The sequence below is a fragment of the Castor canadensis genome, chromosome 13 (genome assembly GCF_047511655.1).
Source record: "Castor canadensis chromosome 13, mCasCan1.hap1v2, whole genome shotgun sequence".
Taxonomy (NCBI): Eukaryota; Metazoa; Chordata; class Mammalia; order Rodentia; family Castoridae; genus Castor; species Castor canadensis.
Genome location: NC_133398.1, coordinates 23,110,368 through 23,137,781, shown reverse-complemented (window position 1 = coordinate 23,137,781; position 27,414 = coordinate 23,110,368). Strand labels below are relative to the sequence as shown.

Sequence of the window (27,414 nt, the reverse complement as noted above, 5' to 3'; positions counted from 1 at the left end):
GTGAACTCACAAAGCTATCTGGCAACTATAACACAATGAGCAGTGGAACTAAAATTTAAAGGAGGTTGGAATTGCAGCAAAAAAACTCTGAGATGCATCCATTTACAAATAAAAGCTGAATCATTTAAAACAGTGCTTAACTTCCACACAGGTAAATAGTCGAGAACAAGGTTGCTTAGTTTTGTTTTTATTTTTTAACTCACCCATAAGGCATCAAAAGGACATCTAGCATGAAGTCCAAAAGCAGCTGCACAGTCTTTGGTTTCTCAGCAAGATTAAACGGAGAAGCTGATTTTGATGATTCGACAGGGTATTTCATGTGAAAAAGGGTTGGTATTAAAAGATGCATTAAGCTGAAAAAACAATTACATTTATTGCAACTACTTAAAAAATAAGGTTTTTATACATGCAAATAACAGACAAAACTAAAATCACATGACAAAAATGGGCAGTTCTACTAAGAGCCATTCATTTCCAGCACCACTAACGCATAAAGTCTAATCTATACACTGGCCTTGATTTCTTTCTTCTAGAAAGGTCAGTATATTGAGTGATAATTGACATTGAGCCAACCTGACTCATCACTAAAAACATCTGGAAAAAATGTGCATAAAATAAGCTTAATGTTAATATCTAAAGTTACCAAAAAAGATTTTATATTAAATCTCAACTTATAACATATCCTTTCGTTAAAAATTTTCTTTAAAATGAAATGACTTCAAAACATTTTAAATAATATCAATATTTTGAACACAGTATCAAATATCCACTCTGAATTTAAGTAACATAGCTTTAACAATTCCTTTTTTTACTAGTACCTTTTGATAGTCTTAAAACACATGAAAACAATTTCAAACTGCTTGTGATAATTATTAATTTTATTCATAAAAATCTGTATTACAGTCTTTAATACAGGCCTCATGAGGCCCTCAGTTCAATCCCTAGCACCACAATCACCCAATCAATCAATCTGAACTGAAAGCATCGTTTAACTCTATCATTCCTCGACAACTTCTGAACTCTTTTTATAGTAACTCATTATGACAGGAATAAAATACCAGATCTTTTGGCTAAATCTAGAAATGAATGATGTTATCTAAACTTTTCCACCTCTCCAATGCCCATATTAAAACAAACAAGTGCTCTTTCTATGAAAACTGCTCCAAAACTTTTTATCTTCCAACATAGAACTGTTTTGGTGAAAAGGATTCTTGTTTGTTTGCAGTTCTGGGGGATGAACTGAGGGTTTCATGCTTGTTAGGCAAGTACTTTACCATGTTAGCCGTGCCACCAGCCCTTTTCACTTTAGTTATTTTTGAAATAGGGTCTTGCTTTATCCCAGGGCAAGCCTGGACCACAAACCTTTTATTTGTAGTTCCTGGCACAGCTGGGATGACAGGCACACACCACCTTGTCCAGCCATTGGTTGAGATGGGGTTTCATAAACTTTCTGCCTTGGCTGGCCTCAAACCATGAGCCTCCCAATTTCTATCTCCCAAGTAACTAAGATTACAGGTTTGAGATACCACGCCAAGCCCCAAGAAGGATTTTTAAGCTTTGCTACCACATAAAATAAACTGCTTAAAAAGGGTTGGATATGTGGCTCAAGTGGAAAAGCACCTGCCTACTAAGCACAAGACCCTGAGTTCAAACCCCAGTATTGGGGGGAGAGAAAGTAGAAGGTTGACCAAAAAAAGTAATGCATTTAGATTTTTTAAAATGCTAGTCTTGTACATTATTTGATGTTTACATCAAGAAATTTTTAATAGTATTAATAAAATAGCAACTTTGAGGCACCACAGAAAATTCGACCATCGGTCAACTTAAAGAGCTCAAGTCTTCCCACCTGCCAAGTGAAACGAAATGTGAACCTGCTTTTGAAAGGTTAATTGTTGACTCTTACAGGTGAGAAATAAGGTAAATGAACAAGCCATACCTATCCTGCTGTGGCTGAGGCTTCCCTTCCATGGCAGTAAGAAGCGTAGGGGCCAATTCACATTGTTTTTCCACTGGCAGGCGAGGATAGCCCATTTTAACATAAATTATAGTAAAATTCTAATGCAATGAGAGAAAAGCACATGAGCGTGAAGGAAATACTCCATAATTTTACCAAAAACATACTGATAGGGAGATACAGTTATAACAAAAACATTATATTACAGCTTGACCAACTACTGTATTACAGAGGAAAATTTCAAGTCTAAATTATTCAAACTGCTTACCTCTAAAGTGGGCTTTTGCAAGAAAGACAACCTAACCTAAAACACTCATGGGTAATTACTTATCACTAAGAAGAAAAAAATTATCATCTAACCTATCTAAAGCTCCACACCACAATTAGCCTCATATCACCCAGCTTGCTGCAGTAATCATTCCATGCTTGGAGAAGACAGTGTGTTAACAAATCCCTTGGCTTTCATTTCCTTTCCCAATTGGTCAATTACTCAAATAACCTTAGCATACTGCAGCATTCTGTGGTTCCTCGCTCTAATAACTCAGCAGTGGATGATGAGTCAGGGGAAGCCGAGTTCTTGGGTATGTCTGAATCTCTATAATCTACACAAAAGCCACATTTGAAGCAAGGCTATGAATGCAAATCTAGATTTACACATAAGATAAAGATTTGCTATTTTGAAGGATTCAAAAACAGGCTGCCTGAGATTATCACTTTAAATACCTTCTATTTGGCATGTTTACTGGCACACAGTGTTTCTGTTTGCTTAAAGAAAGGGATATCTGTAATGTAGCTCTATGCCCAGAACAGGCACAGGCAAGATGTCTAGACCACTAAAGGCCTCCAAAAGTTGTGTGACTCATGATGTTAAATAAGATTTAATACATTCTGCCTCAATGCTAGGAACTACAAGGACCAGGAAAGGAACATCACCTGTCTTCTACAATGCATCAACACATTTTACACTTCATGTTCATGAAGATGACGATTTAACAGGAATGTTTAGCAGCCTCAGATTTACTCCACTTTTGAAAAGGATACCTGAGTCCACACATCAGAAACAGGTTTTTTTCTTTCAACCTTTCATGTCTTCTTGCCATTGTATTCCTTTTTCCTCTTATTATCCTTTTATTCAAGCCTATGCTACATAACCTTTTTCTCTATTCAGATTTAGCTATTGTCTCTTACTAAGAATCTAGTCATCTTGTAACTGAACTTTATTTTAAACCACTAAGTAGAAAATGTACATATCAATGCAGTAACGTGGTGTTTTGATACATGTGCAGGATACTATTTAAATTAGGTTAGACGTATCTTCTCAAACAGTTATTTCTTCATGGCAAAACCTTTAAAATCCTTTCTTCTAGCTTTTTCTAAGTTTTTACCTGTTTGTTTGTTTTGGCTTTTGTTGTTGTTGATTTTTAAGAGAGGGACTTGCTATGCTGCCCAGGCCAATATTGAACTCCTGAGTTCAAGTGAGACTTCTACATCAGTTTCCCAAGTAGATAGGACTACAGGTACATACCACTATACTTGGCACTTCAAACTTTTGAAATGTACAGTACATTACTGTTATCTATAACTCACCCTGCTGTGCAATAGCACAGAAATTTTTGCTCCTTTCTAACTGTAACTTAATACCCACTAATCCATCTTTCCCCATTCTTTTCTCCCCCTCTTCTCCCCAGCCTCTAGGATGCACTATTCTACTCTTTCAGATTCTATGTGAATAAGATCATTCTCTTTTATATGGACATATCTGACAAGTCATCCCACCAGCATTCCTTGCCCAGTGTAAACTGCTATCATTGCCTTGTTCCTACCATTTCCTTTAAAATAGTATTTCCCTTGGATAGTACTCATTGAGAAAACAGTGGTATCATTTAGAGAAAACATGCTGAGTTTCACTTAGTAATGATCTAAGGTGGAATTCTAAGCTTGCCAATACACTGATGACACTGAATAAACATTAAGAAAATATTCCAAAAGAACACTTACTGTGACAAAGGAAACTGCAGCAGGGTCCTGGTACTGAACCAGCAGTGTCTCTACTGGGAGTTGTATTTTGGGGCGGCTCTTTATACGCTTATTCAAATGGACCAGCAGTTCCATTACCTAAAATAGAGACAGAAGTTATCAATCATATCTTAAAAACAAATTCATTTCTCAGATAATACTTATTTTAGTGAACTACCTTTGTTGTCGTCATTGTTGTTGTTATTGCACTGGGGTTTGAACTCAGGGTCTTGTGCCTCCTAGGCAAGTGGGCTACCACTTTGAACCACACCTCTACTCATTTTTGCTTTAGTGTTTCAGATAGTCTCAGGCTTTTGCCCAAGACAATTTTGGACCAGGATCCTCCTACCTCCACATCCTGAGTAACTGGGATTACAGGTGTGAATCATCGTGCCCAGTCCCTTGTTCTCTTAAAGAATGTAAAGTTAACATCTCAGAAAGCTAGTATGTATTATCAGTCTTGCATCATGCATAGACCATAAAAAGAGAAATGTAAGATCCTATTGGTTTCCAGTTCCAACTGGTCTGCTAAACCAAGGGGCACTTCAGGAAAGAAGTGACAGGACACTGGCCCCTAGAGGTCAGCTGAATTCCAAGCAGAGAATCAGTTATAGGTATGAAGCCCAGAACAACTTTTATAATCCTGAATTATAAAAGGATTTTGGCCCAAAAAAACACTGAAGCATTTTACTTTATTCCAGAGATCATCTGATACTACTAAAAAATTTAAGAAAGAAATAACAAACTTCCCCTCTGTTAAGTGAAAAAGGAAAGCAAAAAGAGGAATCAACACATCCATCAATGATTCCCATAGATGGGAAGAGAGGTATAAAGGCTTACCATAAACAGTCTCAATCTTACTCCACAGACTGTATGCTAAGAGAAAACAAACTGTGCATCAAGAAGTAAGATTTTTAAGAAGTCTCATCTAAGCAAGACTCAAGATTTTAAGATAACTATTCTGGAGAGCCAAGTCTACATTATTCGCTATCATTTCTGAAATGTGTGCAAGCATTAATGAAAGCTATAAGGATGTGCAAAAGTTCTAAAGAATCTAGAGGAATAATAAAACAGGAGAATTATGATTAAGAATAAAAACACACCTATAATCAATGTTTAGAAAACTAATGATAAAATAATAAAATTAGCACTTGTCTAGAAAGCACAATGCCCCAGTACAGAGGAGTTCCAAAATGATAGTAATAACAGTAACAATAATACAGTTAACATTTATCAAGTAGTTTTTTAATGCATTCCATATTTGTGCACAGCACTGTAGGTTCCTTGTCTAATATTATTCTCATAACAACCAGTGGGTGATGTTATCATTCTCATTTTACATAAGAGGAAGTAGAGGCCTCAAGGAAGTAAAGTAACTTGTCCTAAGATAATAAGCCAGCTAGTGGGAAAACCAAAATATAACTATAGAGCATCTTAATCTTTTCAAACACTGATATTTAAGCTAGAGTCAGCTACATTAAATGACAAGATACCTTACAGGAACCTAGAAACTTGCATTACCACTCATACTTCATCCAAACTTCCTACCTGATCCTGATCTCTGAAACAGCTAGATGACAGGAGAAATCAGGAAGAACCAGGCTAAAGGAAAAACCCTCTCTACATGTTAATCGAGGCTGGTTCTTGGAAGGAGTCCTTGGAAAATTATTATTGATGGTAGATAAACCATGTCCACAATTACATGTTTTCTCAAATTTATAATAATTTTATTTTGTATTTTAAATTGATTAACTACTTAAACATCCTCTAGCAATAGTAGCACTTCAAATACTGATGAATTTTCTAAACTGGTTATCCATTGCTAACAAAGAATCCTCTAGAAATCCAGAAAACTCAAGAGATCAGCTGAAGGAATCCTTTGTCTTCACTAAATAAAGAAGAGTTAACCTCTATCAGTAAGATTACAGTAGTGTCAGCCTCTGGTATACTGTAGTTTGTCCATTAGTTTTATTACTCATTCATTTGGGGGGTTATTAACCTAAACTTTTTTAATGAAATATAATACATACCTAAAGTGCATAATTGACAGCATGTAACTCAAAAATTTTCAAAAAATGAATACATTTACCTAACTACCAGAATCCTAAAAGCCCTATACGCAAGCCCCCTCCCACTCCTCTTCCCTAAAGGAAACCACTATCCTGAATTCTAACACAAAAAAAATTTTTTTTTTTGGCGGCACTGGGAATTGAACTCGGGGCCTCATGCTTGCTAGGCAGGCACTCTACCACTTGAGCTACTCCTCCAGCCTCACCATTTTTAAATGTGGATAAATGGAATCATATAAGATGATCACGTGTCTGGGACTGTTTTCATTCTACATTGTATTTCAGAGTCTTCCATGTAGTAGCTCACTTTCATTGCTCTAATATTGATAAACATGAGATTTTTTTCCATCTTGGGTCTACTATGAACAACGCTGGAATGAGCATCATTCTTGGTGAGTCCTTTGACATACATATGTACATACTTCTGCTGTATTTAAACCAGGACTAGAAATGTTTGATCATGGAGTTGAGTGTACGTATGCTCAGCTTTAATAAGTATTTTCAAACAGTTTTCCAAAGTGATTATGCTAATTTATACTCCTACCAGCAGTATATAAAAGCTACAAGTGTCTTGCCAACATTGAGTACGGTCAAGCTTTAATTTTGAGCTAATCTGATGAGTCTGAATACGAAAAGTTACATAAAGTAGAATTCTGCATAACAAACCTCATTTTCTTTTAAACAGGAAATGTACACTCACCATCTGTCAGTAGAAATCTAAAACTTACTTCTCTTGCACCCAATTTATCCATAAGTTGCCGGTTATCTTATATAATATCTTGGTTAAATCTAACATGTATTATGAAACTGGTAGTAAGGACTCAAAATTTTCTTAACTAAAAGTAAATAGATAAAATACAGCACAATTAATTCTAGTTTCATCAATTATAAAACTTTACATGAGATGGGCATTGCTCAGTGGTAGAGTGGCTGCCAAACATGCAGAATGTCCTTAGTTCAATCCCCAGTACTGAAGGAAAAAATTACATATTGAGACTGTGTACAAATGAGCTCATTAAAAAGTATTTACTGTCATTTTACACTCTTTTTAATATAGTAGAAAAGGAGAAAGAACTGCATTCTAAATCTGTGCTCATAACTATAGCCTTTGTTTATTAACAATGACGTAACACTCAGAGTGCCAATTGTTACACTGGTTCTATAACTTGCAAGTGATATTAGTATATGACATATGCAAATTATACAAGTCTGACCAAGTAGATATACTTGGAAATAAATAAAAATGAAATGTCTATCAAGAGTCCACTATTTAGAGACAAAACAACACATAAGAAAAATTATGTTACTGCTTTCAAAGTCATTCTTTTATTCTCTATCTACTTTCATTCACTGGTCTTTTATGTAGTGAATTTACTTTCACACATAAACAAATGAACATGTTTTGCCTTACATAGAAGCAGTGTCTGAAAGAAACCTGCTCACTTTTTCAATTAAATCTGTAAAGTACATCTTTAGTCACGGGGCATAAAGACAAATTATTTATGTTCTCTACGTCTTTGTTTCCCATCTATGAAACTGGAATAAGAGTACCTATTCCTCATAGAGTCGTTAAAATGAACTGAAATAACATCCACATGATCATCCACAGTTTTGAACTATTACTGTTAATGTCATGATCACTGTCCCATTTGCAGAACTCAAACAATAATATTTCAAAGGCAACTATGAAGATTAATGAAAAGATACCAAGAGTCTAGCACAATATAGCTCAAAATATATTGTGTTTTGATTATTAGACCTCATTCCCTTATTCTACATGTTTTCAAATTTCTTTAACAGCAAACCCCTCTTTCAACAGAAAAATACATATATTACATACTGTAATTACTAATAAAAGATGTTAAACTTGTACATTGAAGTACTTCGAGCCAAAATTACAAAAACATAAAAGAAAGCTGTAATAAAAGCAGATTATAAATCATACTACCAATATACAACAGGACTGGAAGACAGGTTCTCAAGAAATAAACATACAATGTTACCAATGAGTAACCACCTCAGAACATACTGAGGTCAGTCCCAGAAACAAGAATTTTTTTCTAATCTTAGGAAAGGTTTTTCTTGTGAGTATTAAATATACCTTAGGACTGGAGATGTAACTCAGTAACAGAGCATGTGCTGAGCATGGGCAAGACTCTGGGTTGATCCCAGTACCACCTTTCACACAGCAGATGTCAGACCAGAATGCAGTAAAGCCAGGCAAATTTTATATCAAATATTTTTAAATGAAAAACAATGCTCTTACAAATTAGTAATTAATTAACTCAAAAGTAAAACCAAACACTACCTATCAATGTAACTAGAGGAAATAACCAAAATATGAATCAAAGACAAACTCATAAACTGAGCTTGTTGTTGGTTCTGAGCTTTTTAAAAATATATATATATACTATAATTAAAGAAAAAATATTTAACTTGGTGGCCAAGCTTACATTTTGAAGCTCACACTTGCAATCTGGTCTTATACAAGTTCATCCATTATTCCAAACCTCGGCTTCACATGTTAAAATGTAGAAAAAATCTGCCTTACATTATCTTGTAAACATACAGCCCCTTAGCACTTTTCTTGATACTTAAGAACCATTACTATATTACTATATAAATTAAAATCGTATATGAGAAGAAAAGGGAAGTAATTTGAATAAAAACAGGAAAATAATACACATAACAAAGTAAAATGAATGTAAAAGCTGGCTTACCTTTTTAAATGCCCCATAAAAAAGTTTAAACTTGGGCAGGAGATATAGCTCAGTGGTAGCATGCTTAGCCCCTGGGTTAATACCCAACACCATAAAAAAATTAAATAAAATATAAATCTGCTAGTATTAATAAAATTGGAAAGAATGGAATTTCTGCATTTAGAAGAATGATAATACAATACATAGTAACCTAAAATTTAAATTTTAAAGAGATAATTGAAGATGGATAGTTTTCTACAATGAAAGTAAAATAAAATGCAAAGAAATATAATATCCTAGAATAAGTAAATGAGTTCTTAAAAAAAAAAAAAACCCTACTGAAAGTAGTCTGCATACACAGGTTCTCTACTTTCTCTTCTGGACCGTCCTCTTGTGGCTTCACACCAGCAGCCAGGTTAACTGTCACTATCTATACCACTGCAAATCGGTGCCCCCTACACTCTAGATTTCCTCCTATCCTTCTTCATCTCACCTACTGTGGGAATCACTGTGGCCTTCTTCAGTTCCCTTAAAGGTATTACACTCTGTCCTAGCTCAGAACTTCTGTACCGAGTCTCTGTCTTTACTGGTCTCCCCAATCTCTCAGCCTGCCTCTTTCCTATACACCAAGAAGCCTCCCTTCCAGCTACATCATGCCTTCAAATGCATTCTTTCATTTAATTCTTTGTTTCCATCTTAGCATATATTATAAATTATAACTATGACTATTTACCTGATTAATATTGGTCTCTCTGGGGTAAGTGTTTCTCTCATTCACTAGCACTCCCCTAACACATGGCACACCGAACTGATAAAACTAAGTAAACAGACAACAACTCATTTAGGCATTGCTATCCTGAGGGTAAGAGAAGGCCGTGGAAGAGTTTTAAATAGGAGAATGACATGACCAAATACACATCTATCTCAGTAAAGAAGGATTAACAGCAGGCATGACAAATATATGACAAGAATGTCATTCCCTCCTGAAAATGTAACAGATGTTCTAAGATACTCTTTCCCCGACTGAACTCAAATCAGGCCTCAGAATCCCTCTCAAGACAGACCTCCAGGAAGTTACTACCACCTAATTAGAGTACCCCAAAAAACGAAACCTGATGATAGCTAAAAGCAGCTTTTAGCAGAGCAGTATTATAAACACACCACAAGAATACTAACGAGCTGTGTTACAAATCACAGGAGGAAAATGTCCCATGTAGAACAACTACTTTAAAACATAACATATTGAGGCTGAAAATATCGAGCATGGCTTAAGTGGCAGCCATGCTGAAGGCCCTGACCTAAAATCCAACCATCACCAAAAAAAATGACGTGGCCTAGCTTTTTGAAACGGTACTTTGCAGAACTTAAGACAGAACCTGTACAACAATATTCTGCTTTTAAGAATAACTTTGTTAAGTTTTAGTTAAGATTCTATTCACCATTGGCCAATGGTGACTTTGCCCCCTTACCTCTGTCACTTTCACATTGATTTTAGATCAGGTCTGCATATAGTCCACAATAATTGTCTCAATTATGTTATCTGACACTGATGACAAGTATATGGTTGGTGCTAAATGCAGCTGTGTTAACACATAAACTACTTTTAAATCATGAAAGCTGGTTCTAGACTTATCTATTTTGAAAGACCATAATTAGGATTATGGACCTAGATTTCAACAATAGGAACAAAAAAAACTCACTTCATAATATGTACGTATTTATTCACCAATTAATTCTCCCAACACTCCCAGCATATCGCTTACCTTTTTCCGTACTCCTTCTTGGGTGCTGGACAGTTTGAGCAAAACAGGAGGAAGGAATTTAGATATAATATTTTGTAACTGTTCATCTGTTTCAGCATGGCCAAGTCGTAAAAAGACCCGTTCAAGCTGATCTATAATACAAAAAGAAAACAAAAAGAGAACTTGGAAAATCAAATACAGTAAGACAATTTTTTACCTTACTCCTTTATTCTATAATGTAGATTCTTAAGCTGGAACTTTAACCAGTTAGCTTAACCCTGTACACAGATGATTCTGACAGGAAGGAACACTAAAAAGATATCCTACCTAACTGTGCTATCTTACAACTGTTCTGGTCAGTCTTAAAGAGAGAAGGAAAATAAAGCCAAGAGTAATGAAACTCTCTCCTCCATACAGTTACTCAGTTTTTCCAAAGGACCTGACTGTTAGAAAGGACGCAAGATTTTTAAAGAACTCTCTAGACCTGCCTAGCAAAGCAAGGGAAAGGAACTTCAATCAGATACCAGGCACCACAGGTCTTTGATGAAACCATCTTACTGATGAAATATCTGCAGAGATAGAATCACTGTCCATTACTGTGTTGGGGCTACTGAGCTAGAAAAAGTTCCCCTCAAGAAAGCTACTGTGAGAAACAGGTTAGGTGAGACCATGAGTGTGCACTCAGTAAAACCCAAATTGTTATAAACTACAGAGCAAGCAACTCTGTATCTTTAGTTAATGCACTGCATGGCAGAGAAGAAGATGAGAGCGGAGGAACCTAAACAAACACCTACATAATTGATTTGTAAGGAACTGTAGTTAAATTTTTAGGTGCTGTTGGCATGTATGAAGCCCTAGGTTTAATCCCCAGTACTGGGAAAAAAAATTAGGTGCTATAATGCTATTGTGTTTAGGTTTTGTTTTTTTTTAAAGGCTCTTACAAAAATTATTAATGGCAATGAGGTTGCCTTCAAAGGGGCTATTCTGTGTCTTGATTTGCATAACACTTACCTATATACATTTATAAAAATTCATCAAGTTCTACACTTTGAACTGTACTTACTATACCTCGATTTAAGAATACATTTATAAAGAAGTCTTTACTTTTTAGAGATAAACTGAAATATGTGTAGGTGAACTAATACAGTTACTGGGATTTATTTCAAATAATAGGTGGATGTGTAGTCAAGAAAGGGATCTATAAAAGAAAGAAAAGACTGGCCAATGATTGATAATTATTCAAGTTTCATGATAGATATTGAGAATTACTTTTGTGTTTGCCTCAAAAGTCCCATAATATTCTTCTAAAAGAAGACAGAAGGACTGATCCATCTGTCCTGAAAGGACCAAAAGCACCAAGACCCTAGTAGCCACAAGCAACCCAGCACCAATCTTGTTTTTAAATACCATTCTGTAGTAAAAAGAACCAGACATCTTAAGAAAATGGCAATCTTAGGGCTTGAGACAGGAAAAAAAAAAAAAAAAAACCAAGATAAGCCTGAAACATCTTGTAGTACGAAGTGGCATGGAAATGTCAAAGGGATACAGGATCCAACCTGAAGGAGCTCCTAACGGCCAAAGCTGGATGAACTGAAGGAATGAAATAACACAGTACTGAATTAAAAGCCAAAGTGGAAATCTACATGGGTCCATACTGATATAAGAAAGTGACTAAATGATTAAACACATTGGGGGCAAAAGTAAGTCTCTTATGGAAGAACTCAAAATTACATGTGTGGGTACCTCTCTCTGTAGGAGATGGAGCTTTTCCCCTCTTCAGGGAAGAATATATTTAGTGACTCCTTACAAAGAACAGACAGCGGAAAATGTTAACTTCAAGTGGAAATACCTAAAAATACGCTGTCTTAACCTAATGATGAAGGTTAATACCATCAGAGACATCATGTGAATACCATGTACTCCTAATACGATACAACAAGGAAGGCATTTTAAACCCATGACTCCAGTCTAATTATGAGTAAAGAATGGAAAAACTCAAATTGACAGACATTCTATAGGCCACCTGGCCAGTAACTCAAGACTTTCAAGATCATGAAAAATAACAGACTAAAACACTGTCCCAGACGAGAAGATTCCGGGAAGACATGAATAGCATCCTGCAGAGAAAAAGAGAACATTGATGGAAAAACTAGTGATACTCCCAACAGTCGTGTTAAGTTCAATTTAAGGAATTAGTAATAAAAGATGAAAAGAACAAGGAAGATAGGCAGGCAGGCAGCTTCAGATTATGAGACCAAGTAATTTTATTGGATAAACATCGAGTATTGTTGTAAAAGTTCTTAGGAATGGTGAATCCAACCCACAATATTTGTGGAAGCTGCAGTAAAAGGCATATGCCTTAGTGCCTTGAAGCTCTTAGGCAGTGGAAATTGCCTACACATTTGAACTACAGAACTCGTAAAAGAACTTTTCTATGGATGAAGGAACAAAGTCTTCATAAATACACTGAGTTAAAGAAATGGAGGGGATATCCCGGTCCCTTTCATTTTTCATACAATTATTTGGGTGCTTCCAATGTACCGCCTGTAAAATACTAACACTTTCTGCTCTCTCACACAAAGCTAAGTGTAACATCCTAACTACGATAAAGTTAGATAGAAGGGAAAGTAGGCATGGAAAGAAAGATAGCAAACATCAAGTGTGTGGTGGGGGCAGGGGGTGTCTGAATCATGCTGAGCTAAAGCTTTCACATCCAATGAGGAAGATCCATGTAACCCTCCTAGGTCATCTTTAGAGCTACAACTGTACTTTAAATAAAAGATAATCAAGTCAGGTGTGGTGGTATACACCTGTAATCCCAGCACTTGGGAGGCTGAGGCAGGAAGATTGAGAATTTGAGACCAGTCTAAGCTACGTTGTGAGACTCTGCCAAATAAAGACAACTCAATCATGACCAAGCTTCATAAAAATGAATAAATTTCAACATGTACAGATATTACCAACTGTCATGTGAAAGTTAGAAAAGTAAACAACAAAGTTTTAGAGGACCAGTATGGTCCCTCAATCCTGTTCCAAAGGCACAGAAGGAATATGAACTCTGTCTTTCACCCTCAGCACTGCAAGTGAAATAACCAAATTAGGCTTAGGACTCTGCTATGGTTTGAATATATACCTAAAGGTCTGTGTTAGAACCGCAGACAACAAAACAACAGTATCGGGAGATGGAGCCGCATGAGAGGTGATTACGTCACGAGGGCTCTGCTATCCCAGGAGAGAGTTAGCCCTTTCCTCCTTCCACATGAGCTGATGTAATACAAGCACCCTCACTAGTTGCAGGACCATCAATCCTGGACTTCCCAGCTTTCAAAACTATAAAAAAATTAATTTTTCATTACAAATTACCCACTCTCAAGTATACTATTATAGCAACAAAATCAGACAAGGAGCTCAAAAGGATCTATTCAGAAACAAGAAGGGATGGAACACTAAGTTCTGAAGATCAAAGGAACTCTAAAACTCATGTTTCCTAAGGACTGTTTTTAGGTGTAGGAACTGATATTCTCCAGGTCATCACGGAAAAAGCTTAACAGGACAAACAACACTTGCAAATTAGGAGCACATTCTGTCTTCCCCACATTTTTGATATTACTTATCTATTCAAACTCATATCAACTGCACTTATGAGATAATTGGAGAAATTACTACTTTCTTCAGATTATCATGGTTTAATGCACAAAATATTTCTGAACTATCTTTTTTCCTAGTCATATACCAGCACTACATAACCCCAAAACTGGGCCATGACAATGCTAATTCAGTTATTTTAATTAATATTAATTCTTTATCTGAAATTTTCAAAGCAACATCTCAGAACTTTTCAGATTTTACAAAAGTATTCTATACAATACATAGTTTAAATAGCCCTGCAGTCTAAGGAAGTAGAAAATTCTAATTAACTAACCCTCTATTTGCGTCATTACCAATTTTATAATCCTACCTAAATAACACTTCAAAGAACACCATTATCCATTTGTATCTGGTCTGCACATATGGGTTTCTGTAAGCTAAAATCGTAGAAATGGACCTGTTGAGTCAAAGGGTAGAAATGTCACCTAGTTAAACTGATTTTGGAAAAATGCCCTTCAAAAAGGCTATTTATGCCACTAGATGCATATATCTGTACATAGTACCAATTTCTTGATCCCTTCTCCTATACTAAGTAATCAATGTTATGAAGATTGTATTTCATCAATCCTAGCTGAATATGACAGGTGTATGACAGATGTTCTTACTTTTATCTGTTTTTCCTACTGAGGTAAAGTATCTTTTCAAGCATTTAGGTGTCACTTTAAATATCTTCATTAGCAAATTACCCCATTATTCCTTTTAGTTATTGACTTGTTTTTATTTTGCAGTGCTGGGAATTGAACCCAGGGCCTCAAGTGCTCTACTACTTTCTGATTTGTTTTCGTTGTTTGATTTTTTTTTTTTTGAGATAGGATGTTGCATTGTAGCCCAGGTAAGTCTCAACTTACCCTCTTTCTGCCTCAGTCTCCAGAGCACGAGGATTACAGGTGTGCACCACTATGCCCAGCTTAGTTGCTGATTTGTAAGAATTTTTATGTTAGGAAAAAATCTTCACTTTTCCTCTTATATGTTACAAATACTTTTTCCTAATTTGCCTTCTTACTCTCAATAGCACCTTTTTTTCTTTTCCATATCTAAGTTTTTTTAATACAGTTAAATCACTATTCCTTTCTTTTTTAGTTTCCTAGTGATGCTTAGAAGGCCTTCTACATTGCAAGATTACAAAAAATATTACACTGTACAGAAAGAGTTAACATAGCAAACCTGAGGCTGCCATCTGGGACGCTGGATTTGAGGACAGGTCTCCCCACTCCCAGAACTGCTAAGAGTGGCTCAGTATGCTGAACCATTTGTACAAACAATATGCTTTATGCTGAACATTAGCTTTCCTTCTGGAAGGATTTTGGTACATTTTAGGCAAAGGTGCCAACATGACTAGCTCCAAATAAAAACTTTGGGCCCTAAGTCTCTAATGGGTATCACTGGTTGAAAACATTTCACATTTTTTGTCAAAACCTGTTGCTACAGGAGTTAAAAGTCAGTCCTGTGTGACTCTAGCAGGAGATGATTCTTGGAAGCTTGCACCTGGTTTTCCCTAGACCTCACCCCATATGCCTGGGAAAAGGTATTTTCCCAGGTATTGCTACAGGAGCAGCTGAGCACTGTGAGTCTTCCTGGAGAATTACTGAACCTGTGGGGTGGTCTTGGAGGTATTTGACATGTATATTTATCTGTTTTCTTCCAGTAGCTTATGGTTTTGCTTTCTGTATTAAAGTCTTTGATCTACAATTTTCTGTTGCTATATGGGAGGATGTAAGAAACTAAAGACTTTTGTCAATGTAAAATAAAACATACAGAAAAACATATGAAATGTGTACAGTTTAATAAATTATTACAAATACTCATGTAATTGTCACCCATATCCAGGAAAGAAATACAAAGAAAAGACTCGGGCAGGGCGAGATGGTGCATGCCTGTAATTCCAGCAGTTAAAAGGCTAAGGTAGGAGAATGGACAATTAGAGGCCAGCCTGGGTTACACTGGAAGGGAGGGAGGGAAGGAAGGATATAAGAAGGGAGAGAAGGAGGATGGAAAGGAGAGGAGAGGGAGGGAGGGAAGAAAGGAGGGAGGGAGGGATCTGGTGCTACAGGTATAGCTTAATGGTAAAGCACATGCTTACCACTGCAAGGACCTGGGTTCAAATCCCAGCACTCAAAAGAAGAAAAAGATTTGTACTAGAAACACAGAGTTGGAAGGAAATGAAAGATTATCTAACATTAACAAAAAAAAGAAAGAAAGAAAGAAAATCACCACAGTGAGGACTGGGAGCATGACACAAGACTCAAGTAGTAGAACACCTGCCTAGCAAGCAAGAGGCTTGAATTCAAACACCAATACCACCAAAAAGAAGCCAAAAACAAAAAGCAGTGAATTTTGAGCACTCACCTAAGGTCACACAGGTAATTAGAAACAGAGTAAGAACCAAAGTAAGTCTTCTGTCCTGCAGTCCGAAAACCCTGCCTACACGATGCCACCGTCTACGACAATGATCCTGCTTTCCATTGGGCACTTACACTATATAAAGTACTATACTTTACACAAGAAGTTCTGTTGGAGAGACTGTCCAAAGGTCCGTAAGAATGTGTCTCATTCAGGCAGTCCAACCTGAGGAAAACTCAAAACCCTAGCTCCAAAATAATCAAAGCAAACAGGCTGGAGGCATGGCTCAAGCGGTAGGGCATCTGCCTAGGAAGCACAGAGTCCTGTGTTTAAACCCTGGGATTCTCCACTAAAAAAAATTAAAAAAAAAAGAAGAGGAAGAAGAAGAAAAGTGAGTATGAGATCAGAAGAATTAAGGAAGGGACTTTCTAAGAAGACAGAAGTCAAATCATTTCAAATGATGTAAAGATATCCATGCAAGATTAAGAACTGAAAAGAAGCTGGGTGCTGGTGGCTCTCACCTATAATCCTAGCTCCTTGGGATACTGAGATCAGGAGGATCACAGTTCAAGGCCAGCCCAGGCAAACAATTCATGAGATCCCCCATCTCCAAAACAAACAGAGCAAAATGGACTGGAGTTGTGGCTCAAGCACTAGGATATCTGCTTTGGAAGCATGAGGCCCAGAGTTCAAACCCCATTCCCACAAGAAAAAAAAATTTGAAAAGAGCGCAGCATGGTGATGCACATCAGGAATTCAAGCACTCAGGAAAATGAAGCATGAGGATCACGAGTTTGAGGCCAGCCTAAGCTGTACAGCAAGACTCTGTCCCAACAAGAAGAAGAAGAAAAAAAAGAATTGAAAAGAGTCCAGTGCTTTTAGCAACAGTGTGGTGACACCTGAGCACTATTCAAACATTTTCAATGTGAAGTGGTGGGGCAAAAGTAGACTGTATAAGGTGATGGAATGGATGAAGACTAAAATGGATGTGAGGAATACAGTGATAAAACATTAGCTATGGAAAAATTAAGAGACTGATAATTATTTTTCATTATTTCAATCAAATCACAGGTCTGAGCATGCTTCAACAGCAACAAGGGGGGCAAGGGGAAGCCAATAAAACAGGAAAAACTGAAGTGAGGAGAAAATTCCTGGGGGCCTAAGAATAAGAGAGGGGTCAGGATCTAGCACAAGGTTTCAACAACTACCTTAGACAAGAGGAAGAGCATCTCTGCTATTGTATTAGAAGGAACACAAGGGAACCGGAACTGATAAACTCAGTGTCATAAACTTTTGAGAAGTGTTACAACAGCTCGGGACTCTTTTATTCGATTCAGAAGGAAATCATGAATAGGCAAGCAGCAGCTCCTTTAGCATTGGCAACCTTGAACTCCAGAGGTTTAAGGGCTGGACTTTGGAACCCAGGGGTTTAGAGCTACAGGTCTTGAGAACAAAGGGCTTATGGCTCTAGATTTTCAAAAACAAAGACTTATGGCCCTAGCTGCTCAAGTCAGAGGCTTATTGTTCTAGGCTTTGAGTCCAGCACCCATCAGCAAATATTACAGCTCTAAGCTTTGGGAGCAGGGACCCTCAGCTCTTAACCCTCTGGAATTCATACACAATCCAAAATCTGTAGTTTTTCTGCTCAGCTTCTTGAAGTCTTCCACAGCCTCAATTCTTTGTCACCTCTTGTCTTCTCAGCATTTTGGAAGTCCTCTGTAGTCTTTGCTCACAACTGCTCTCTGGTACTCTTTCCCCACCTCCTGGTGGTGAGTATTCCATGGGCTTACAGCCCTAGAGTTCCCAGAGGTGGATAGCCCCCAGAGTCACTCCCCAACAGCCTAATAACTGCTCCAGTCAAGTAGGCGGTAAAAGACCATTCCATTCGTGAGAAGGTTTCAATGGGACTTAATGTTGCAATACAGAGGGGTAGTACCTAAGATGAAAGCCTCCTGAACTGGCCTGAGAAGGTTGAGAAACAGGCTGTTTACACAACCAGAAAGGGATGGAGCAGGCTTGTGCACTGATTCTAGTTCCATCAATCCCAAGCCTCAAATGTGCACCGTCTTTCTAACAATCACAGGCTTTTTGCTAAGTCACCAAGGGAAGTGCTTCCCCTTCCTGCGCCAAGTAGGGAATGGCTGCAAGATGACCAGGATCATATAAAAGTCATCAAGACTTGTCACTGGCAAAGTGAAATCTCCCACAGCCAGTACTAGCTGTCTAGAACAGCTGTGACTAGAGCAAGGCCTCCTGAAGCAAAAGTTGTGGCTTCAGCAGCAATCATCATCACAGTGGTCCTAACAGCAATAGTAGTGTTTTCTTAAGAGTGTCCATGAAATGTTCAAGGCAGTAGGGCTGCCATGATGACCCTGCAAGTCACTGAAGAAGGGAATGCTGTGTTGACAGCTTCCCTTTCAAGGCAGCCAGACATAAGGGGAGGGTCTGACAGCTATCAACCAAGTGGGTCACCTCTAATAGCTTCAATTATTCTAAGGAAAAACACTTAGGGGTATTTACAACACAGATTCAACATTTTCATCAGCAAACTTTGTCCAACAACACAGACTTCTCACAGCCTGATGCCTTTGGGTCTTCCTCTCTGTCTCAGAAGGGCATGAAGGAATTTCCTTCTGATGGCTTCTATGGTTGCTGCAAAATAGAATGTCTTCTGTTGAGACTTGGGGAACAGAGGGCAAATCAGAGATGTGACAACAGTAAAGACACGTAGCAAAAGGGTAAGGAATAAACTATAATGTGGAGAAAGTTGCAATTAGCAAATATGCACTTATTGCAGCACAGGTCAACAGTGACAAATCAACACTCCTAACCCTTTCTTGCCCCTTCCCACATAGCATTTACAAGTGTCTAAGGGACTTAAAAAAATACAAACATATAAAGCCAAAGTTTTCCAAATCTTCAGTTTCAAATGTGATTTAGGAAAATATCCTCTATTTCATATTAACCAATTAAGGACAACTTCTGTCAAATATGCATCTAGATTTTGTACATACATACAAATACGCATAGTGAAAAACATGCATTAAAAATGACACAATGTCTTCTTTCCACATATTATGGGAACAATTTTTAAATAGGCAGTTATGTATAAACAATACAGTTATTACTAATATAGCCATGTGAAAGCCCAACTGACAGACCTATATTTTCATGTCAGACACATAACTGGTTTTAATCCATAAGTTAAACCTCTCTAATGTTATTTTCCTCACCTATAAATAATGGCACATTAAAAAAAAGCACAAGTGCTTCACAAGGAGATTATAAGGATAAAATGTACATATGAAACATTATATACTACTATATTTAGCTATCATACATGTGATTTTTATATTACTGTGTAATAATAATTCTGGCAGTAACTCTAAATCCTTGGAACTTTAGCAGTGATTGGAGTGCCCTTGTTGCTCAGTGCTAGGCCACTAACCATCCCTGAGGTCTTATGCTAAGGAAGTAGCTAATGGGGGAAGGAGTCTAGATAGTGTATGCTAAGACATAACTCAGAATGGGGACTGAGAAAGACCTAATATAAGATTAGAAGGTTGTAGTTTTAAGTCAGGAAATAAGGGGAGGGGCTTGAAATTGAGTCATGAGCAATGATTCAATAGGTAGTGCCTGGTAAAGAAAAATTCTGGACACCTTGCTGGGTGAAGCAGATGCCTGTAATCCCAGGACTCAGGAGACTGAGGCAGGAGGATCAAGAGTTTTAGGCCAACCTGGACTACTTAGTGAAACTCTATCAAAAAAAAAAAAAAAGAGGAAAAAAGGGGATGGGGGGAGTGGGATGACAGAAACAAACAAAAGAAAAAGAAAAAGAAAGAGAACACTCTGGACAAAAGTATCCTGACCATCTCTGGTCAGCAATACCTTTGTGCACTGACTGTCACAGCCATGTGCTAGAAGAGTAATATGGACAAAAGCTTTGCATCTGGAATCTTCCCAGACCTTGCCCTACATGTATCTACCTTTGCCTGGTTCTATCTTGTATCTTTTTGCTATGACACTGTATTCATAGGTATAAGGGCTTTCCTGAGTTCTGAGTCATTCTAGCAAATTACTGAACCTGAGCATAGTCCATGGGGACCCCAAGTTTATAGCCAGCTGGTGAGAAATGAGGACAGCCCTGGGAATACCTGAATTTGTGAGAGGTGTCTAAAGTATGCACAGACTGCTGGAGGATTGTGCCCTATCCTGTTAGGTATGGCAAATATATCATATAAAATAACATATATATAAAATCATATGTAGTTATTATCTCCCAGAATACATTATGCCTTGAATTTTACCTGCTTTTTAAATAAAACTAACTACTACTATTCCTATAAATATATTTGGTAGGAATCTATCAAATATTTCACAATCAATCAGTTGGGAACAAAACATAATTAGTAGAATCCCACCAACAATAGGAATTCTATACTGCATATGTTAATATCCCCATTTTACTATTACCAAAGGTAACAGCCAGGCCAGAACACCAAAATCCCATGTGGCAAAACACACAAGGGCTCCTCAGAAGGAAACATAACTTGGTACAAAGTCATGATTATATGATTTATTACTTCCAAAGACAGACCACAGTGACACAACTTGGAATCTAAATTCTGCCTCAAAAATCAGGTGAGTCATTTTAAATTCTCCCAAATATTGAATGTATGATTTAAAAACTTCCCCATAAAGAAAAGTGCCAAGATCTTATGAAATTCACTGGGGCATCCTCCTTCCAGAGAACATAACTTCTTCCAGAGAACAGAAAGGAGGCAAAGGCAATTAGTTCCCTCCTATTATTTTAAGAGGCAAGAATAACCTTGATGCCAAACAAGAAAGAAACAGAAGTAAGACACATTTCACAGGAATATAGAAGTAAATAAAATAAAGTTGTAAGTAAGATTAAAAAAAAAAGTTAAACACAGTGGTGCATAAAATATACATCATGCTAAAGTGGGATTTATTCCAAGAATGAAAAGTTAGTTTAGTATTTAAAATGATTTTAATTAACCAGTGTTACAGAATAAGGTATCATGTGACCATCTTAACATATTCAGAAAAGGCATTCATGTTGAATAAATTAAAATAAATTATCCATGTTGAATAGGCTAGGAAAGAAGAGAAATTCCTTGATCTGGTAAGGAAGCTTAAAATAAAACTTATAGCAAACATTGTACTTAATAGTAAAATACCAAACACATTCCCCTGAGTTTCAGAACAAAACAAAAATGTTCACTATTCAGAATTCTACTGAAAATTGTACTGCAAATTATATTCAGAGCAGCAAGACAAGAAAAATAAAGTGTATTAACATTGGAAGGGAAGAAAGAATTTCATTATTTGTAGATGATATAATTAGCGAATAGAAAATCCAAAATAATCTATAGAAAAATTACTAAAATAACAAAATACACAAATTAACTGGCTTTCTATATACCAGCAACAAACCATTAAAAAACAAAATTTGAGAGCCAGGCATGGTGGTGCACACTTATAATCCCAGAATTTAGGAGGCTGAGGCAGGAGGATCATGTGCTTAAGGCCAGCCCAGGCTACAAAGCCAAAGCCCTGTCTCAAATAATGTAACATAACATATCATAACACAGTGTAACAATTTGAAAACAGCTATTACAATGTCATCAAACACATCAAATACCTAGAAATTAACCTAGGGAAAAATGTACAAGACCTCTGTGCAGAAAACTAAAATACACTAGTGTGGAAAAGTAAGAAAAACTAAAAGGATACATGATCTTCAAGGACCATAGAACTCAATACAATTGAGGACTTCTAATCTGAAACTTCGAAATCTGAACTGTTCCACAATCCGAAATTTTCTGAGTGCTGACATGATGCTACAAATAAAAAATTCCACACCTGACCTAACATGATGGATGAGTCACAGTCAAAATGCAAGTACATACTGTACAAAATTACCTTGAGGCTATGTGGTAAGGTATATAAGACATAAATGGATTTTGTATTTAGACATGGATCCCATTCCTAAAACAGGTCATCATATATATTCAAGTATTACAAAATCTAAAAAAGAAATTCAGAAATCCAAAACATTTCTATTCCCAAGCGTTCCAGATAAGAGTTACTTAATTTAATATCGGTAAGATGTCAATTCTCCCCAAATTGATCTACAGACAATAACAATCCAGCAGATATTTTGAGGAACAATGAAAAGCTGATTCTACAACTTATACAAAGAGCCAAGATTTACCAAGATGATCTGGGAGAAAAAAAAAAAAGAGCTAGAGGAAAATTTGCCAAGATGATACTGAATAGGAAAAACAGTTTAGATGACCAGATTTCAAGGCTTACTTAAAGCTACAATAATTGAAAACACAGCATAGTACAAAAATAAAGAGACCACTTTTAAAAAAGTAGAAAATTCTTAAGAGAAAAATACAGACATAAACCATCTGATTTACAACAAAACTGCCAATGCAACTTTTAGTATTTCGACAAATGGTGCTAAGTCAATTGTACTGCAATATGAGAAAACAAATTTTAATTCTTACCTCACATCATACATAAAAGAAACCCAATTCCTAACAGATCATAGATCTAAAGGAAAGTGGTTGGGGTCTACAGTAGTGACAGAGCATGTGCTTAGCATGCACAAGGTCCTGAATTCAATCTAGAGCACAAAAAAGGTATAAATATGAAAGGTAAAACAAGGAAGTTTCTAGGGGAAGAAAAGAGAAATTCTCATTACTTTGAGATAGGAAAAATTATCTTAAAACAGGAAGCTAGTTGGTAAAGGAGTCTGGAAATCTGATTGGCAGAAACCCAGTCTCCCGGAGTAGAGTTTATCCTGAAGGAAAGTGACAAAGTATATCCATGTAAAACCTATGGCAAACACCATACTGCTCACAAAATCTGGGGCAAGACACAAATGTACAGCATCACCACCTCCAAGCAAACTCAACCAGAGGTTCGAGAAAATGCAGGATGAGAAATAAATTGTAGATACGAAAAACTCTCAGCGTTTCACAGATGGAAGGATATTCACAAACCAGGGTATGCAGAGTAAGTAAATCACACAAGAGCATGAAATGGAAATCAAGTGAGATACCTGAGAACAAAGAATCAGAAGACATAATTTTTAAAATGTGTACTTTACAATGGCAATAAAAACTATAAGGTATTTAGAAATGAGTCTAGAAAATATGTCCTTCACAGGTAACTGTAATTCATAAGAGAAGGCAAGAATAGATGGAAAACAGTAATATTCATGGGTAATATTCTCTATCAGTGAGCATAGGTTAAATGATTCTGTGATAATAATGCAAAGCTCTGCATGGCTTAAAGAAACAGTTTCCCACTTATACCATTCACCAATCACAGTCACAAGAAGGACTCTGCTCAGTAGTCAGGTTTAACAGCGCCAACACCAACTCAAACACTGGCTGGAGCCATATCCCAAACACTTCTGCTCCACCCACTGGCTAAACTCATCACCCACCCAGTTCCTAACCAAAAAGAAACCAGGTACTAAAATCTATTTTCTGACCAGAGGAGAGAACCAAAAATATGTGGTAAACAACACTAATGCCTATGAATAAACTCAATACTACAAAGATAGCAGGCTCCCCCATAACCAAATATTCAGTGTAAACAAGAGCTCATGGAAGTTGAAGAGCTGATTATAGAATTCAGTTGAAATATGAATGGAACACAATGTGGACTATCAAAGAGAAGAATAACTGATACTTTTCAACAAAAGTGAATGACTCTAATAGAGTTCAGGATCTATTATAAATCTGTAGTAATTAAGATTGTGCAGAAAAACTGCATAAACAGACAAATCAATGGGTTGAAATGGAGAACACAGAAAGAGAACTGGAAATGTATGAACCTTGAGATTTATAAAAATGATACTGAGACTGGGGATATGGCTCAATGGCAGAACACGTGCTTCCAGTGCAGGAGGTCCTGGGTTCAATCCCTAGTACACACACACACACACACACACACACACACACACAGAATCAGAAGAGGAAAAACTGCCACTAGCTAACAAAGAAATGAAGAGCCCTTCTTCCTTCAGAATGTTAAATAAATTGATGATGTTTTACATTCTGATGAAGCTAGAGTCCTCAGACCACACTTTGTATAGCACTGTCCTGCAAAAAATAATTCTCCTAAGGAAAGATCAGCACAAGAACACTCACATCAAACTGTTCATAGCCATGGGGTTAGGAAAAGTAAAAACTGAAAACAACCTAATAGTCGGTCAATAGGAGAATGGACAAAGAAATTGTGGCAGGTCATACGACAATGGAGATAAGCAAGATCTAAGTATCACATAAGCCAAGAAGACTACATCTGAAAAACCCAAGAGCAACAAGGAAAGCAGTAGCTACATACATCTCAGGAATGGCAACCTCCAGGCAAGAAGAAAGGAAAAGGAAAAAAGGGAAGAAAAGAAAATGAAATGGCAACAGGTAACACAGGGGATTTCCATTGTCTCTGTAATATTATGAATTTAAAAAAAAATAAAAGACCTGAAGCTAACAGCAGGAGTGGAATGCACGTAAGTCTTTATAAAGGAACTAGGGGTGTAGCTCAGTGGTACAGCAACTGCCTAGCTCACACAAACCTCTGCAGAGGGTCCATCTCCAAAATCACTAAAAAAAGTCTTCGTAAGATTACTCTCTGTACTTCTTTTCTTACTTGAAATATTTCATTAATTTAAAAGGATACATATACACAATAATAATTTGTTTATAAAAATGGAAAGGAAATACATCAGTGATTTTTCTTCTGTATATTTTAATGTACTTTTCAAATATTGTTTAGTACAAATATATTTCTTTTTTGACTTAAAAAAAAAGAGTAAACAGATTTTTTAAAGAATCCATGTTTTAGCCAGGCACAGTGGCTCATAACTGTAATCCCAGCTAGCTGGAGGCAGAGATCAAGAGCATCAAGGTTCAAGATCAATCTGGGCAAAAAGTTAGTGAGACCCCATCTCAACAAACAAACTGGGTGTGGTGCTGTACATCAGTAATTCCAGCTACATGGGAAGTATATGTAAGGAGGACTGCAGTCAGGCTGGCATGGGCAAAAAGCAAAACCCTGCCTGAAAAATAACCCATCTGAGGTCATCCCTAGGCAAAAAATGGGATCCTGTCTAAAAATACGAAACAGAAAGAGCTAAGGACATGGTTCAAGTGGTAGAGTGGTTTGCCTAGTACAAGACCCTGAGTTCAAACCCCAGTACCACCAAAAAATAAAAAATACAAGAATCCTTATTTCAAAGATAAAGAAAAAAATTTAATCTCAGAACTTTTAAACTTGAATTCAAGGAACCTTAAAGAATATGTAAGAACAAAATAATATCTGGTCTCAAAGGAGAAATATCAAATCCTGAGAATCTTAAATCCCAAAAAGAAAAGCAATTTCCAATTTAGCTCATACAAACTATTACATTTATGTAGAGAAATTACTAAACATGGAAATCTACTCATTTGCTTTCCTTTATGTAATTCTCTAAAGACAAAGAGGAGCCCTCCCTCTTCTACCTCCAAGGACTAAAGAGCAGTAAAACTGTGAGGACATGGAGCTTAGGGCAGCTCCATGGCAGAGCACTGCTTAGAAAAGAGTTCAGCACAAAGAAAGAAAAGACAAGCTTAAGGACCCTGCTCCATTGTTAGCCGCCTGAGCCACTGGTGTTTCTGAAAACATTAAGCTGTGAGAAATAAAACTGTCCACAAAAGTCCCTAATTCTTTAGAACTCTCTCCAAAAAAATGCAGCTTTGAATTCTGAGTTAAGGAGGAAAAACTATTTTTTCCACAGGACTGTACCTATAGTACTGGGTCTTCACTCATTTCATTATTTCTGGGAAAAACACACCAAAAAAGAAAAGAAAAAGCAATAAATCAGTTTCCTTAGATGTTATCTCCTTTTCAGGACAACCTGAACATCAAAAAACATTCCTTAGAAAACACATGAAAAAGCACAGAACTGTCAAAAAGAACAGAGGAAAGACCATCCCTGTGAGGGAGAATTTCAGAGAATTCTTTTCCGTTTGCTTGTTCACTAACATTTACTAACTTACTTTATGAGCATGAACTACTTTGTGTAAACTGGAAAGAGAAAACAGTTTCTAGGCAACAGGTTTCAGGTTTTTTAAGGTCAATTAAATTTTCTAGGGCTGGAGGCACAGCTCAAGTGTACAGCACCTGCCTCCCAAGCACAAAGCCCTAAATTCAAATCCCAGTACTGCCAAAAAAAAAAATTGTACAAGGACATTTTTTTCTGAATATGAAAGTAATTCAAAATACAAATTTCAAAATAAACTTACATTTTGAGCCTCAGTGGTAGTATGCTTACCTACATACGCTAAGTAAAATTATAATTAATGAGCTTAGGGGACCTTGAGTAGATGCTGAGATTGAAAGCAAAGCTGAAAATACCTAGACCAATAACGATCACATCCTAAATAAATGAGTAATCTAAAGTTACAGGATTTTTTTTTTAAATAATCCATCAAGTTACTAAAGAAACATAGTAGGCCATAACAGAATAATTCACATTCTTCCTGGTAGTATTTACTTATTTCTGATTCAACATATATGATACAGCTCATAGTCACATGGCCTTTTGAATTTCAGAAAAACATGGTGTAGTATGGACACTGTCTGCATTTGCAGATAAAAAACTGGACTCATGACCTAACTGGCTCATCAAAAGTCACTAAATTAATCACAAAGAATCAGATGTTGAACCCAAAGAGATCTTTACCTTCCAGATGCACACTAGAGCACAGCACCTCCCCCCTCCCCCAGTCTTACCTACTGAAGTAGTAAAATTAGCTCCAATTTACTAATAACCTAGAAAAAATTACACTGACCAAGACTGGTAAGTGGCAGTCCATTTCCAAACACAATGTTCCTTCTAAATGGTTTCAGCATGGTTT

At 36.7% G+C, this 27,414-nt stretch overlaps 1 protein-coding gene across 6 annotated transcripts in view; it reads right to left on the bottom strand.

Annotated features, from left to right (window-relative positions):
* Window positions 1–27,414, bottom strand: part of Ecpas (Ecm29 proteasome adaptor and scaffold) — a 106,823-nt gene that overhangs the window by 67,754 nt on the left and 11,655 nt on the right. For all 6 annotated transcript variants that reach the window (XM_020173812.2, XM_020173809.2, XM_074051263.1 and 3 more), the window contains 4 exons: window positions 10,502–10,632; window positions 3,953–4,069; window positions 1,937–2,055; window positions 204–353 (listed from right to left, as the gene is read on the bottom strand). In XM_020173812.2, the coding sequence (XP_020029401.1) occupies window positions 204–353; window positions 1,937–2,055; window positions 3,953–4,069; window positions 10,502–10,632 (517 nt within the window). The remainder of the gene's footprint in view (window positions 1–203; window positions 354–1,936; window positions 2,056–3,952; window positions 4,070–10,501; window positions 10,633–27,414) is intronic.